The 15288-nt window shown below is 54.0% G+C and overlaps 2 protein-coding genes across 5 annotated transcripts in view; one reads left to right on the top strand and one right to left on the bottom strand.

The window, feature by feature from the left end:
- Positions 1 to 3073: 3073 nt before the first annotated feature.
- Mpg (N-methylpurine DNA glycosylase) lies at positions 3074 to 9116 on the top strand. The gene is made up of 4 exons (XM_028893334.2): positions 3074 to 3303; positions 4074 to 4274; positions 6324 to 6528; positions 8676 to 9116. The coding sequence occupies exons 1-4, from the start codon at positions 3118 to 3120 to the stop codon at positions 9062 to 9064; spliced, it is 981 nt and encodes a 326-aa protein (XP_028749167.1). The 5' UTR covers positions 3074 to 3117; the 3' UTR covers positions 9065 to 9116.
- Positions 9117 to 9546: 430 nt separating this feature from the next.
- Positions 9547 to 15288, bottom strand: part of Nprl3 (NPR3 like, GATOR1 complex subunit) — a 36032-nt gene continuing 30290 nt past the window's right edge. For 3 of the 4 annotated variants that reach the window (XM_028893330.2, XM_028893333.2, XM_037201592.1), the window contains 5 exons: positions 14283 to 14389; positions 13778 to 13907; positions 11660 to 11849; positions 10830 to 11022; positions 9547 to 10043 (listed from right to left, as the gene is read on the bottom strand). In XM_028893330.2, the coding sequence (XP_028749163.1) occupies positions 9878 to 10043; positions 10830 to 11022; positions 11660 to 11849; positions 13778 to 13907; positions 14283 to 14389 (786 nt within the window). In that variant the 3' untranslated portion in view covers positions 9547 to 9877. Of the gene's footprint in view, positions 10044 to 10829; positions 11023 to 11630; positions 11850 to 13777; positions 13908 to 14282; positions 14390 to 15288 lie in introns of those variants that run through there. The other variant, XM_037201590.1, reaches the window with a different exon arrangement.

A 15288-nucleotide genomic window follows, 5' to 3' on the forward strand; every position in this document is an offset into this window, starting at 1 on the left:
CTCTGTGTAGCTTTTCACCTCTCCTGGATCTCACTCTGTAGACCAGGGTGGCCTCAAACTCACAGAGATCCGCCTGCCTCTGCCTCCCTAGTGCTGGGATTAAAGGTGTGCGCCACCACCACCTGGCCAGTTATCTTTTTTTTACAAAAAGAATTATTCTATGTCTATTTATGACTCTGCATATGTGGTTGTGGGTGCCTACAGATGCCAGAAGGGGCATCTGATCCCCCTGGAACTGAAGTTACAGACAGTTGTGAACGGCAGTGGGTGCTGGGGACCAAACTCCAGTCCTCCACAAGAGCAGCAAGCACTCTCAACTGCTGAGCAGCTCTGGAGTCACCTCAAGGCAGTCATTCCGCAGAGAAGCTGCTGTACACAGTGACAGAAAAAAGCGGCTTGCCAGGATTCACTGCTCCGGAGGCCTTGCAATCCCCTCACTCCGAGGGAGCCTGCCGCAGGCCTCTTACAAACCCTGTCATCTCCATCCACATCCACAGGTGCTGTTCCCAAGAGCATGATCCCTGCAGAGAAATGCCCATCTCAGCACATGAGTTCAGGATTCTCCAGAATCCTGAACCCTGGCCTCCTGAGCAAGGGCATGAGGACAGTGTGAGCAGAGGAGTGTGGACATATGTCAGGTCTGACTCCAGTCTCTCCAATCCCAGTACCTCCTGCCTGTCCTATTGACCTGTGCTTTGGGTGGAAGAGCCCAGTACTTGGAATCCCAGCCCCTGGCTTCTCTCATACTTTCATGGACTAGGCAGAACAGGAAGTCGGCTACAGTTCCCTAACACTCTGGGAGCTGATGAACAGGTATCAGGGTGGACAGGCGTCTACACGACTCCAGGTCTTGTGAGTACTCTAGCCAGCACCTGTGTGCAAAGGATCCCCGAGGACTCTCAACAGCCGCCTGAACCTTCAGCTTAGCCTCCAGGCCCTATAGGGAGAGAAGATGGAGGGATGGACCCAGGACCCTGGCTATTTGGGGAGAAGGCAGCGTGGGCCAGGCTAGCCAAAGGTCTGAAATCCCCAGCTATTTTTGAGGCAACTCCCTCCCCATGGTCCAGGACTTGACAAGGGGCTCCTAGAAGCTCCTGGGCCAGGAGCCTAGCAGCCTTGACAGCATACCTCTCCTTGGCCTGCCCACCAGCTGCCCTCTCTGCCCAAGGAACGCTAAAGGCCCCGGCCCGCCCCCCATTACAGAGAGCCCCTGAGGTCTGTCAGGATGTCAGCAGCCACTCTGCTGAGAAGCTGCTGGAAGGGTGAGAGTTTCCAATCGAGGAAGAGCCAACTGGCTCCAACCCAGCTCCTGCTTTTCCCATGTTCAAAAGGAGACTGAGCCAGTGGGCCGGGACCCTGGGATGGTGAAACTGAAACCTGGCATCTGTAGCCTATACAGCTAGCAAGGACTGGCAGCCACACCACCACTGCTAGAAGCAGCTCCAACCTCCCCACAACCTGTGGGGATCAAAACAGCTCACACCAGTGCCAACCCCAGCCTTGACCCCTTTCAAAGAATCTCCCAGTGGCATCTTTGCCACCAACCGGCCGCCGTAAGACACACTGGAAACCGAAGAGGTCCCAGGCTCCTTCCTCTTGGACGTTCTCTTACTCCTGGCAAAACACAGCAGGGAAGCCCAACCCCACACTTCCAGCCTGCAGCGGGAGCTTCACACCACAAACCAGGAAGTGGGGAGGAGGGGGCAGACATTGCACAATCCCACACTCAGGCCAGAACATCTGGAGAATAGGATGCTGGCAACCACCCCCAGCTCCTCCTGGGGCAGAAGCCAGGCTCCCCACCAAACAGAGGAGCTTGTCATTCACCCAAAGATGGGGATGGGATAGCTCTCTAGGAGTCTACAGAATGCCCTTATCAGGGGACAAGAACCCAACTAGGGGCTTAGTTCCCCTCCTAGATGGGAAAGGGGCATTATTCCCACCGGAAGGGAGAGTCATTGTTTGGACGGAATGGCTGAAGGGGATAAGGAGGAAGGGGGTGGAAGCCACATCCAAGCCAATCTCATTAGCTCAGATTTACAACATATTGCCCCTACCCCACCCCCGGAAACGGCAGAGAGTGCCACAAACAGCTGGATGACTTCCAGCAGGCAGCAGCCAGGCAGAGAGGCCGCCCCTCCCTCCTCAGGAAGTCCTGGTTGAGGCCCATGAGAGGGGATGGCTGAGCCCCAGCCTGAGCTGGCCCGTGGAGAAGCAGTTGGGGATCAGAGTCCTGATGGACAGCCTAGCCTTCCTTGGGCTAAATGCCTTGCTCATCTAAGGGTCACAAACACATGGCCTGTCCCTCTGTCCTGTCTAGCATCTCCCATCCCATACCCAGTTAGTTGCACTTCCATGCCAGGGTCAAAGAATTCAAAGACAGCTCTGACAAGCCCTCAAGGGTTTTGACAAGGCAGGGGCAAAGTGTGAATGGGGAAAGTAGGACTGTGTCTGCCAAGAAACCCACCGACCCAGATCCCCCCTAGAACGGTAGAAGAGGGTGAAGGAGGCTCCTCTGGGTGTAGGGTGCCACGGAGCTGGAGTGGAGCAGCTTACCCTGTCCCAAGACCTCCTTTCCCTTAAACAATCCAGTGCTTTTCCCCTTCGAGGAAAATCCTTCCTCTTATCAGTTGTGATGACCCCAGGGCAGGGGCCTCCAGATGGGGCAGGCATCCACTCCCGTTCAGTTCCAACCCTCCCCGCATCCCACCCCGTAAGGTTGGCGAAGGAGAGTTCCAGGATCAGAGTTCGGTCTGAGTTTCCAAGACCTCGTGTTTGTTCTCCACAGCACCAACAGCACCCGCTGGCACCCAGCCCGTCGCAAAGCAAAGCCTTCCGGCCTGGGACTCTCCAAAATTCAGTCCAGGTTCGGGGGCGGGATTGACGGCAGTCGGGCCACTGGGATAGAACCGGACTGGGGAACCGAGTTCCTGCCCGAGCGGTGAAGGTAAAGAAAGTTCCTCGACTCGCCTCGCCTCGCCCCTCCCCTAGGCTCCTCGCTCCGCCTCTTCGCACATTCGCCCCACCCCCGCGCTGTGAGCCTTCTGCGCAGGCGCAGGCTCCTGTCCCCGCCCTCCCCGCGCTTCCGGCGGCCGGGTGCATCCTGTAGGTAGCTAGATGCGCGCCCGCGGCCGGGGCGTTCTGAGTGCGGGCTTGGGCAGAGGCGCTCTAAAACCGGTGTCCGTGACCCTGCCTCCTGACACCGATCAGCCTCTATTTCCTGGACGAGCCCGCCGCCCGGGGAATGCCAGAGCAGGATCCCGAGTGACCGGACGTCGTGAGGCCGGCCAGATGCCAGCGCCGGTGAGAGGGGGCGCAGCGTCGCGGAGTCTGAGCCCACGGCGAGCTGGCACAGTGGGTCGGGCTGCAGAGACGGTCACGTCAGCATCCATTCCCGGCAGCCTGGCAGCCTCGGTCCAACCTGGACGTCAGCACAGCAGATAAAAATAATGGGTCTTACCCGGGCGTGGTGGCGCACGCCTGTATTTCCAATGCTTGGGAAGTGGATGGAAGCAGAAGGATCAGGAGTTCAAGGCCAGCGTGGTCTACATGGGACTTTGTTTAAAGAAAAGTAATGGCTCTTTAACCAGCCACGGAGCCGTGGTCATAGCTGAAGCCCAGCTTGGGCTGAGAGCAGGTCTTGGCCCTGGCCCCCAGGTTCACTGCCCGGTTGTTCCTTTCATCTTCCTTCTGTTGTACCACAATAGCTGAAGGATGTAGTCAGATGTCCCTACTTTGTTTACCCGGCTTTTAGTAGACTAAGGCCTGCTGTGTCTTACTGACTCATAGACTTTTTATCCCAGTTCCTGGTTACTCTTATATGCAAGCAGTCAGGTCAGTTTGCCCCTGACTCTAGTTTCTTCTATGTACAGCAGCTGTGGGCAAAGAATGCCCACCCACCCTGGCACTGCTAACAGCCTGTCATTACCCACACCATGTTCCAAGACCCCTGAGACTGTATTAGCTGGAGCAATTCTGTTTATGCCTCGAAACGACCCACACATTGGGCACTCCACTTTGCAGATAAAGAAACTCAGGCAGGCACACTTGCTTTTGTATTTTTCCTGTTACAGCTTTCCCGAAAGATTGGGCAAAAAAAGCAGCGACTGGCAGAATCACAGCAGCAGCAGCAGATCCCTAAAGAGAGGCCACCCTCAACCCTGGGCCTCCAGCGGAGCATCTACTTCTCCAGCCCAGAGGACCACCCTGCCAGGCTGGGACCAGAGTTTTTTGACCAGCCAGCAGTCACCCTGGCCCGTGCATTTCTGGGACAGGTAATATAAATGCAGGTGCAGGTTCCAGAGGCCCTAGTCTGGTCACTGCTTGTTCACGTCTCTAATTCGGCCTTGTGCTCACATCGGTAGCTGCTTTGTTCACATTGGCCCCAGATAGTTTGGCTGTTGTCTAGGGTCACTGCAAAGAATAAGAATATTGATAGTGGTGTTCCTCGGTGGAGGTAGCAGGGCCACTGGCAACTGTCCTGCTTTGACAGTAACAATAGGGATGTTGTTAGCCTTACCCATCAGGGAAATAGGGACTGTGCTATCTGAAATCGCCTTAGGACTGGTTGTTTACAAGGACTATGGACGGTATAGGCCCCAGCATCTGTGAGGGACCACTTTTGCCTACCTTGTTCCCTTATGGCTGGGGCCAGGGATACCATTAGGCTGCCAGTATCTGAATCACTTGAAAGAGCTGGTCTTCTTGCTGCATGGCTCAGTATAGGCCCAGGATCTGGGCTGTACCAGGCATGCTTGGAGTGGGAAGTGGGGATCCCCCAGGCCCAGCCTGGTGTGGCCCGTCACCTTCCCGATGCACATCGTGAAGCTGGCCGGGCTCACTGAAGCACTCGCTGTTCCTAGGTGCCAGAGCTTAGGCCTGACCTAGTTTAAAGGTTCCCTGGCCCACCTTTTTCCTTTAGCAAGCTTCCCTTTAGGGTAGCATGGCCAAGGACAGCCAGTTTCTCTAATAGAAGAACTGATACGAAGAGTTCCGTGTTAACAAGAACAGACCCTGACTGACTGGAGAAGGGACTTAATTCTGTCGTCAGGATGTTTTAAGCTGCAAGGATCTGTGTGCCTTCTAAAAGCACCATAGTAATCAACATCTCTAATATGACAAAACAACATGGCACAGATTCATCTCAGGTGAAGGTCAAGGGCCCAAGGATGGTCCACCACCACCACCATACATCTGCCTCTATTCAGCATCCCAGGCATGTCAGCTGGCTCCTGTCATGCCTGCTTGAGCCCACACTGGTAGACAAGATGATGTCTGGCAGGGAGAGGGGTATTTTTAGCCTGTGTACCCCTTTGGTCAAGGAGACCCCAGGTGTGGGTCACACGCGGTGGGGTCACATGCTCAGTAAAGGTTCACTGCAGTGACTGCCAGGACAGCAGATTGAAGATCGCGCTGCCTTCCTGCCCTCCACCAGGAAAGTCCCAGGAGCTCCCTCCAGCTCAGCTGGGTTCCCAGTGTGCCCCTTGGAGACATGGGAGCATGAGAATATAGTTAGTAAAGGAACACTCCCTGACCATTTTCTCTTCCCAAAACATTCATCCCTGTCTTCAGTGTTCTGGGTTCCTGAAAGGATTTCAGGCTTCCATGGCAAGCACTGGACCCTCTTTTCCTCCTCCCTGCCTGTTACATCAACCCTGAGGCATCATGGGTCTACCTGGACTGAGATGAAGGTGCCCTCTGTCCAAATAGCCCCTCAAACCTAAGGATGTGAGGGACATGGCTGGATCCTGAAATCCTTCTATGAGCCCTGGTTAAGACTGCTGGCCATTCTTAGGACCATGAACCAGACTAGGCACTGCATGAGCTGGCCTTGCTGGCCCTGTTTCTCATTAAAGCCTTAGCACTAGTGGGCACAATCTGAGCCTGGAGATCCTTTGTGGCTAGCCTAGCTTAATAAGCACACCATGGAATCTGGACTATCTCAGGAAGCTGTGTAGGGACCCCTTGGGGCCACTGAACATTTAAGGCTCTCAAGGGAACTCTGGGAGAGGATGTGGGAAAGCAGAGGACACCACTGAGGGGACTTTGAGGTCAACCTGCACAGTGAATCCAAGTGAATCTCGAGATGTGGTCAGAACCCTTAGTGAACAACTCGAGTTGGTCAAGAAGGGCTGCTGACCTTAACAACAGCGGCCTTCTAGCTCTGAGCAGACCAAAAGAGGCACAATGGAGGAGCCAGGTAGCTTGGTCTGGCTGGGCCTGGGTTCCTGGTACATCCTGAGCCTAAGAGAGGAGGTCTAGGTGGGGACTGCCCAGGTGGGTGGACCCCATCCCTACTGTCTGAGCAGACTCACTGCCCACAGGTACTTGTCCGGCGACTCACTGATGGAACAGAACTCCGAGGGCGCATTGTGGAGACTGAGGCATACTTGGGGCCAGAAGATGAAGCTGCTCACTCAAGGGGTGGCCGGCAGACTCCCCGCAACCGTGGCATGTTCATGAAACCTGGGACCCTATATGTGTACCTCATCTATGGCATGTACTTCTGCCTGAATGTCTCCAGTCAAGGTTAGTGGTGCTGGGCTTGGGAAGCAGACAGGCTAGCAGCTGGCCAGTCCCCCTGGAAGACTGAGGTAGACAGGCATTTGAGTGGGGAGGTACCATTGCCAGGGGCTAAGTTGGGATTTCAGGAGCTTTGGCTGTTCTTGACAGGGCAAGCGTGGCTAAAGCAGCCGAGGCTCCACAGAACAGAGGCTACAGGCCAACCTGAATGCAAAGCAGTCAGGTTCGGTGGCAGAGTTCAGAATGGTATTTTTGATTCTGGGTTAGATTTGGAGTGGGCCAGGGGGTAGGGAAGTGGAAATTAAAAGACTGGTGGTTTGGGGGGTGAGGTGGACTCATACCGGAGCCTTGCCAAAAGTCCTATTATGGGATCTGGCTCGGTTATTCTTACCCAGGAGCATTTCTGCCCCCTTAGGGGACATTGGGCAATGTTTGGTGACACATTTAGTTACCATAACTGGCTAGCATCTAGCAGGTAAAGGCTTGCTAGAAACCCTGTAATAACAGCATAGGTCCTTCTGGCCCCAGACAGCATTTATGGAGGGATGTTGGTGCAATGCTCCCGGGAGAAACCGGCTGTCCTCTGGGTCCAGCTCTGTCATGACAAGCATGTAGCCTGTGTTCTCAGTGCTTTGAGCCTGAAGAACAGTACCATCTGCCAAAGCCACCACTGGCTAGGAACATGGTTGGCATATCTCAACATCTATGTGCTGAGCACCCCCCTGCTTGCCCAAAGTCACCAAAGGTTCTTGGTTTGTTGGACAAGTACTTGTGATGCAGGGAGTTGTGGTTGTCCATTAGCAGAAAGTTGAAGGTGTCCAGTGCAGGGGCCATGGGAGCTGGAGGTGACTGGCTCTGTGCTTACCACAAAGCTGATGCTGAGTGACACTATGGCAGACGAGACATCAAAAGATCACAAGAGGAGGCTGGAGAGGCAGTTCAGTGGTTAAGAGCAGTGGCTGCTTTTGCAGAGGACCTGGGTTCTCTTCCCAGCACCCCCATGGCAGTTCATAGCCTTATCTATAACTTCAGTTCCAAGAGACCCAGTGCCCTCTTCTGGCCTTTGTCAGCACCAGGCTCCTCCTCTTCCTCCTCCTCCTCTTCTAATGAGAGGGGGGGGGGGAGAGAGAGAGAGAGAGAGAGAGAGAGAGAGAGAGAGAGAGAGAGAGAGAGAGAGAGGTGACAAAGCCTTCTTGGACAGAACTACCTCCGCTAGTGTGGCTGAACTAAGGAAACAGATGGTTGGTGCTGCAGTCTCTGAGGGAGAAAACCCTCGGGTTCCTAGGGCATGGGGAACAAGGCCGAGGCAAGGATGAACATGTAACCAAACCCCCCAAGAACATCCAGGTTGGGGGCAAATTTCCACAAGGGTGCACATGGTCCTGGTGAGGGTCATCCATGTTGAGTAGTGGCGAAAGACCTGGGTATCACTGACCCTCAAGTGTGAAGACTGAAGGCTTGGGAAGAGGATGAGGTTGCAGGGCCAAGCAGAGCAGAGGTCAGAGTGCTAAGTTAAAGCAGAGGTGTAGCAGAGTTAGGCAAGGACCTGGAGATCAAAAGTGTTTGCATGAAGACGAGAGGGAGCCAGGATGGTAGGGGATGACAAGGTGGTCCTGGGAGCTGAGAGTAGGGATCGTGTGTCCTGCTTCTCCCTGAAATGGCAGAGGAAGTCACAGGTGATGAGCTAAGTACAGCATGGGAGGAGGGATTCAAGAGACTGGACCTTTCAGGCTCCCTTGACCTGTGTCATATGTGGATTAGGTCTGAGACTTACCATTTTCTAGTAGAGTGGCATCCCTTCTACCCGAGGTGCTGGCTCCCTGGGGTTTGCTATGCCATCCTCATAGCCACTACCAGTCACGACTAGGGGAAGCTACAGAAAGAGGATGCCAAAGACTCACCCACACGAGTTGATCATAGTTCTGGCTTTGGAGAGCAGTGGTGGAGTCTCACTGTCAGGCTTGCCTGGTAGAGGCTTCCCAGCGTACTCGGAAGGCATAGCAACCTAGTTGACGCTACAGGGAAGGGGATGCACAGGGGTCTGGATGCAGTGGATACCAGTTTACACGTGTAGGAAGACAGCAGCACCCTTGTCACACTGGGTATGGCAGGAGGTCTCAAGTTTACTTCCAGGCTGTCTGTCTGTCCCACAGGGGCTGGGGCTTGTGTCCTGTTGAGAGCACTAGAGCCCCTGGAGGGCCTGGAGACCATGCGGCAGTTTCGCAACACCCGCCGGAAAAGCCCTGTCAGCCGTACCCTCAAGGACCGTGAGCTCTGTAGTGGTCCCTCCAAGCTGTGCCAGGCCCTGGCCATTGATAAGAGCTTTGACCAGCGAGACCTGGCCCAAGATGAGGCTGTGTGGCTGGAACGTGGCCCTCTCGAGTCCAGGAGCCCAGCTGTGGTGGCAGCAGCTCGCATAGGCATTGGTCATGCAGGGGAGTGGACCCAGAAGCCCCTGCGCTTCTATGTCCAGGGCAGCCCATGGGTCAGTGTGGTAGATAGAGTGGCTGAACAGATGTATCAGCCTCAGCAAACAGCCTGACAGGCTTTTTATTGTTTAAAAGTAGAATAAATATCTTGTTTGTGGGGAACTGTCCAAGTCTCAGCCAGAATTTGTGTGCATGAAGTTAATTCTTCATCCAGGTCAGGAAACCTGGGTACCCAGTATGTCTGGCACTGGAGAGGGGGATCATCAGTGTATGGGTACACACACCTAGGACACTCCAGGGTAGCTGCATAAGGGTTGAGAAAGAGATCAGAAAGACACAACCTGTGTGCGTGAAGGTCTGGACTTGAGAGACGCATCTGGAAAACCTTCTCCAGCTCAGCAATGTTTAGATGCTGTAAGGACAGACCGAACAGTAAGACTGGTGGGGCTGGAGAGATGGCAGTGGTTAAAAGTGCTTCCTGCTCTTCTAGAGTTCTGTTCCCAGCAGCACCACACCCAGCAAAACAACCTCTGTAACTCTGGCTCCAGAGTATGCTTTTTTCTGACCTCTGAGGGAACCCACACACACAAAACTATAAATGAAAATAAATATACATGTATTTCTTAAAGTAACATTGGTAACACGTGTCTGTAATCCTAGCACACAGGAACAGAGGCAGGAAGATCAGGAGTTCAAAGTCACCCTTGGCTACATAGCGAGTATGAGGTCTGGGCTACCTAAGTCTTTGTCTCAAAACAACAAAAAAAGTCCAGCAGTGGCTGCCCTATAGCTGCTTCTGACCAGACGGACAGCTGGGGCAAGAACCAGTTCTGCCAGGCTGGGGCTGCCCATCCTCCTAAGGCCAGCCAGGAGTTCTGGGTCAGGGGTAGACTAGTTCCCATTCACACTGGGCACGCTGCCTGGGCTCATGTGAGCAGGGCCTGGAAGACAGCAATGACGGGGTCCTCATGGGTGGTCACCACCAGCACACTGCGGAACTTGTCAAAGAGCGTGAGCAGCTGGGAACGCCGTGTGTTCTCGTTGTACATGATCTCCTCCAGATGGTGACGGCCACGGAAGTAGTGAAGGAGCCTGGTGAAGGACAGAGTGGCATGAGCCTAGCAGAAAGCCAGGGCTACTAAGGACTCCAATAGCCATTGGTGGGTAGACCTGTAAGCTGCCTGCAAGCTTGTAAAGAGCTGTGGGGTGGGGCCCAAGCATCCTGGACTGATGTCCACCAATCCCCCAGTGACCAGTGGTGGGCCTGAAGTGAGTCCACAAAGCAGCCCGGCTGTGCAAACCCAGAGCAGCCCAAGCATGCACCCTGATGGAGGGAGGAATGCTAACGGCTTCCTTCTGTTCTCCCATGGCATTGAGTTCAGTCTGCTCCAGGAGCTTTCTGCTGCTGGGTCCAGCACAGAGAAGTCCAGGGAACAGGTAAGGCCTGATCAGCACTTGGAAGAGCTGCAAATGGTCCTCCAACAGTCTGCAGTGTGATTCCTCAAACACTGAACACCGACAACCTGACCTCTCCCATTACACCATGCCCTTACAACACCTAAGTCAGGACGGACATGACAGACATCAAGCTGCTATCACACAGGCTCCTAAGTTCCCCCAGGGCCAAGCCCCAAGTGGGTCTGAACCTGAGGGGAGCTGCCTCCCGAGCAGTGACAAAGAACATCCAGAGGTACTGAGTAAGCTGCCCACTAAACCCAGGGGCTTGGCCAGCGCCTGTATCCCCACCCCTGGACAATAGCTCCTGCCCTTCAATTCCGGGGGGAGACCCACCGCGACTGTGGTAGTAGGCAGCTGTGCAAGGATACCAGTACTCCCGTGCACAGTTATCCAGGTCCCACTCAGTCGCCTGCTCCCTACCTGGCAAACATGCGGAGGTCCTCAGGGTTTTGGGCTGCAGGCACACTGAGGATGGCAGCCCGCTCATGCTCTGAGAGGCTGGCCAGCAGGTTCTCTGTCATCCTCTTGTTCAGTGGTGAGTCCCCACTGGGGAGCAGCTCTGCACTGGAGTTGTCCATACTGGGGCTGGTAAGGGTCATGTCATCACTGCTGGCTGTGGGTTAGAAGAGCCAAGTGATGCCAAGTGTGCCAAGATGGGGAGCATCAAAGGCACTGACAGCATCCAGATCCTGACGTCACTGCCACACTCCACTCTGGTACCCAACTGTACCATATGCTTTCATGGAAAAACTCACTGCCATCCCACCTCCTAAGTGCGTAGTATGCCTCTTGTATGGCTAACCTGGAACACAAGGAGCTGCCCCTATAGGAAGAGCTTCAAGGGCCCAGAATGGAAGAATGCTGCATGCCCACTATACCCTAAGGCAGGCATGGGTGTCTTGTTCCACACCTTAGCCAACATGGGGGAGGAAGCACTAGATAAGAGGTCACATGGACCCCAACAGCAGACAGCTGTGGTCCCTGTGATGACAGTATGAGGCCCTGCTCTGAGCACAGGCTGGAGTGGGGGAGTCCAGCTGTGTTGCAGTAGGCAAAGGCTGCTCCTGACTACAGCCAAGCGCTCAGAGGAGGAGCTTCCCGCTCAGACCAATGGCAGTACAGGAGAGGGAGGTGAGTGTACAGACATGTAAAGACACTTCTTATTCCAACAGTGCCCAGGCTTCCTGGATGCCATCCCAAAGTCTCCCAGCCCCCCATTACCAGACAGATGTCCTGGATGGGGATCCTACTTGGGGAGCCGAAGCTTAGGGCGTTGGGCGTGCTGAGGCTGCGGCCACCAACTCGGGCCGTAAAGGGGACATCATCCTCTCGCAGTCGGGGTTCCTCCTCACTGGGTGAGGCCATCAGGCAAACGTAGGTGTGCAGCTGGATGAGGAGCCGGCGCTGCAGCATCCACACCACCATCTGAATGAGCTGGGTCTGGGTGAGCAGGGTGAGACAGTGTGGACCAGTTCCCTGACTCCAGTCTTTTTTTTCCCCCAGAGCTGAGGACCAAACCCAGGGCCTTGTGCTTGCTAGGCAAGTGCTCTACCACTGAGCTAAATCCCCAACCCCCGACTCCAGTCTTAATTCTTTTCCTGGAGAATGAGAACTGTGGCCCTTAGCAGCCCCAATACCTATACAGGAAGGCCTCCAGTTGGAAGAAGGGACCCTCAACCGCTGCGTAGCTCGAGAAGGTCAGCAATGGGGCGGAAGAATTCCCAGAGCGCACTTGCAGGAGCTCTCATCACACACCTGGGCTCCCTCCCCTTTCTGTTCCTGCCTCCCCCCCTCCAGCCCACTGAGCCCTGCTCCCATTAACAGTCCACTGCTGGGCAGGCCCCACACACTGTTCAGAGAAGCAACTGCCCTGGGAGTCCTTGGCTCTAGCTGAAAGTCTGCTCCGAGAGCAGAGATGATTCCAGAAGGATGAGAAAGGGACCTACTGCTCCAGTGTGGAGCCAATAGCTCTTCCTTGGTAAGGCACATTCAGGCCTTAGGAGCACTGGCCAGGCAGTAGCCAGCACCATTGGAAAAGTACCTCTCAGGCACAGACCCCAAGCAGTAAGGTGTGTGCAGACAGAACCAGTGCTCTCGTCTTTGGGAGGCCCAGAAGAGCTGCTGCTCAGGTCACTCATGGAAGGGGGCTGAGTTACTGGGGAGGAAGACATGCATACCAATCATGGTCAAAACCAAATAAAATTCGATAGGAATTCAAGCTATTGAAACACAAAATATAAAGAATAAAACACAAAAGCTTCATAAGCACTAGACAGTATGTCCCTGGGATGTGGCAAACCAAACAGCTCCATCCCAGCCCCCTGACAAGGCCTGAAGCAGCTGCTCAGACATGGCCTGAAGATCAGCCGTTATCCAGACAACTGGGAAGTTTCTGCTGGGATGGGAGCACTGCCAGACCCTCCCCAAGAGCTGCCTGGGGGGAGGAGGGAGGGTACAGATGCAAAGTGTATCTTCCCTCCTCCTGGCTCAGTTCCTGGAAACCAAGGGCTCCGTGAAAGGCAGCTTTAAACTTCGGCACACTCGGCATGTAAATGAGCTAAAACCCCAGGATCTTATTACCATTCACAATTTGAGAAGGGGAAGTATTTGACTTTAAAGACTGATTTTGCCCAGTGTATCTGGCACCTATTAAAACAAATACTTTGCTTTTGAAGATAAAGCATGGAGATCACCCAGCTTGTCTCAGACACCTGTCCTCTTTCCCGGATCCTCTCCTAGAGCTCAAAGCACTTAATAGAGAGCAGGGGGCAAAGCCTCTCTGCCCCAAGTCACGGTCTCACCATCTCTTGAGTGTGGACTGTGAAAGTGGCTGACTCCTGCAGCCACTGCACCTTTAGAAGCACCCCACCACAACCAGTCTCCAGCTGCCAGCCTCTGCCCTGACCCAGGCCCACCAGGCAAGACAGTCCTAGCCTGATGCACAGGAAGGAGGTCTTAGGAAAAGGACTCTAGGCCCAAAGACCCTAGGATTCTACACAAAGATCCCATGGTTCCTAAGCCCCCAGAGGAAGGGGTGCAGGAACTAAGCTGTCTTGGAAAGCAGGGCCCAGGCTTAGTGAAAACAAAGCTGTCTGCAGCCTCCGTTATGAGAAGCCCCTCTTCCAGGAGGCAGCACAAGGGGATCCTGTCAGCCCAAGAAAAGCCAGTGAATGCCCTTCTGGCAAACTTAACCCAGTCCTAGACCCGAGGATACCCATGGTGGGCTCCATGGACCACAGGAAGCCTGCAGTACTCACCAGCAAGTCCCCAAACTAAGGCAAAAAGGTCCACAGTGCCTTTGAGTCAGGGGCCACCAGACAGGGAACCCAGTCTACCTTATAAGCCACATGGGGGCTCTAGTGACTCACCTCCTGTGCCGGGGGAGCCAGAGGGCTCCTGAACTCCGACAGAGAAACAGGCAAGGAAAACTTGGCCAGGACGGATGGCAGGTCATGGGACGGGAACTGGCGGGAGAACTGTTCGGCCAGTGGGGAGTACCTAGAGCAGACAACAGTGGTCACAATGCAATCTCCCATGCTCACAGCAACCGTCTGGGTGAGCATAATGACAACAGAATGAAGTATGGTGACCCAGCAGGCCTTCAGATGGACAGAGTTGCAGGCACTGTCCCTCAAGACGTGGCAGGAGCCACAGAACCCCTCTCTGTTCTCAGCCAGGAAGAGATAGCCTTAACATGGGCAGCACCACATCAACTGGGATCTACACCTGAGTGAGCATGCGCATCAGGATACAGTTAGAGCTGGCCTCAGGGCTTCAGAGCCTCTGGTGCCTGGCCACTGGAGGGCCACTAAAGGGTCCTGCTGGGCTCTTTCTGGCTTTAGACTCTAGATTTTGGCAGTCAATGGTACTCACAGACACACACTGGCATTGGGAGACAGGACATAGACGTTGTTCTCACACAATGGGTAGATGATGACGGCCTTGCCCCAGTATACCAGGTGAGCTGCGAGCTGGAAGACCTGCAGACCAAGGGGAGATGCAGGGACTGAACTTGGAGGCCATGGCCTTCCTGCCTACACTCTGGAACACCTCCAATCTAAAGCAGCACTGTACCACCCCAGCCCCTGGGTCAGTGAGTACCACCAGCACTGTGTTGTGGAATAATCTTTTTATACACTGTGAATATGTGTCACTCTGATTGGTTTAATAAAAAGTTGAATGACCAATAGCTAGGCAGGATTTTCAGGGCAGAGAGGACAAAAGGAAGAAGAAGGGAGTCACCAGACAGAGAGGGAACAAGACATATAGGACAACAGGTAAATGCCATGAAGTCATGTGGCAACAACACATAGATGAATAGAAATGGGTTGATTTAAGTTATAAGAGCTGGTGGGACAAGCCTAAGCTATAGGCTGAGCTTTTATAATTAATAAGTCTCCATGTGGTTATTTGGAAACTGGCAGGTGGGACAGAGAAAGACTACTACAGCACTGTTTCTGTGTTCAGAGTTCCCTGTGCTGCTTGGTACCACCGTTTTGCTAGACAGTAAGCACATGAACACAAGGACACTGAAGTGCTGGGGAACCCGATCAGCCTACCTGGGCTGGATGATTCCAGCAGAAGCATAGTGTTCCCATGGCAACCAGAACTCCAGCACCATTTTCCAAAGTAATGAAATATGGAGTCTCTCATTGTATCCACTCCTGCATACTGAAAGTCCCAATTCATCCCTATGTATCTTGCTTTCCCCAAAGACCATCCTGCTCTCCTAGGCTCTCATATACCAGGAAATACACAAAGACACCAGAAATCCTTTCAAAGGGTGACCTTCATACACACTAACTTCATGGAGACAGCCAGACCTGAAAATACAGCACCACAGCCCTTCATGAGAAGGTGTGTGAAATCCCAAGCAATG

The sequence above is a fragment of the Peromyscus leucopus genome, chromosome 8b (genome assembly GCF_004664715.2).
Source record: "Peromyscus leucopus breed LL Stock chromosome 8b, UCI_PerLeu_2.1, whole genome shotgun sequence".
Taxonomy (NCBI): domain Eukaryota; kingdom Metazoa; phylum Chordata; class Mammalia; order Rodentia; family Cricetidae; genus Peromyscus; species Peromyscus leucopus.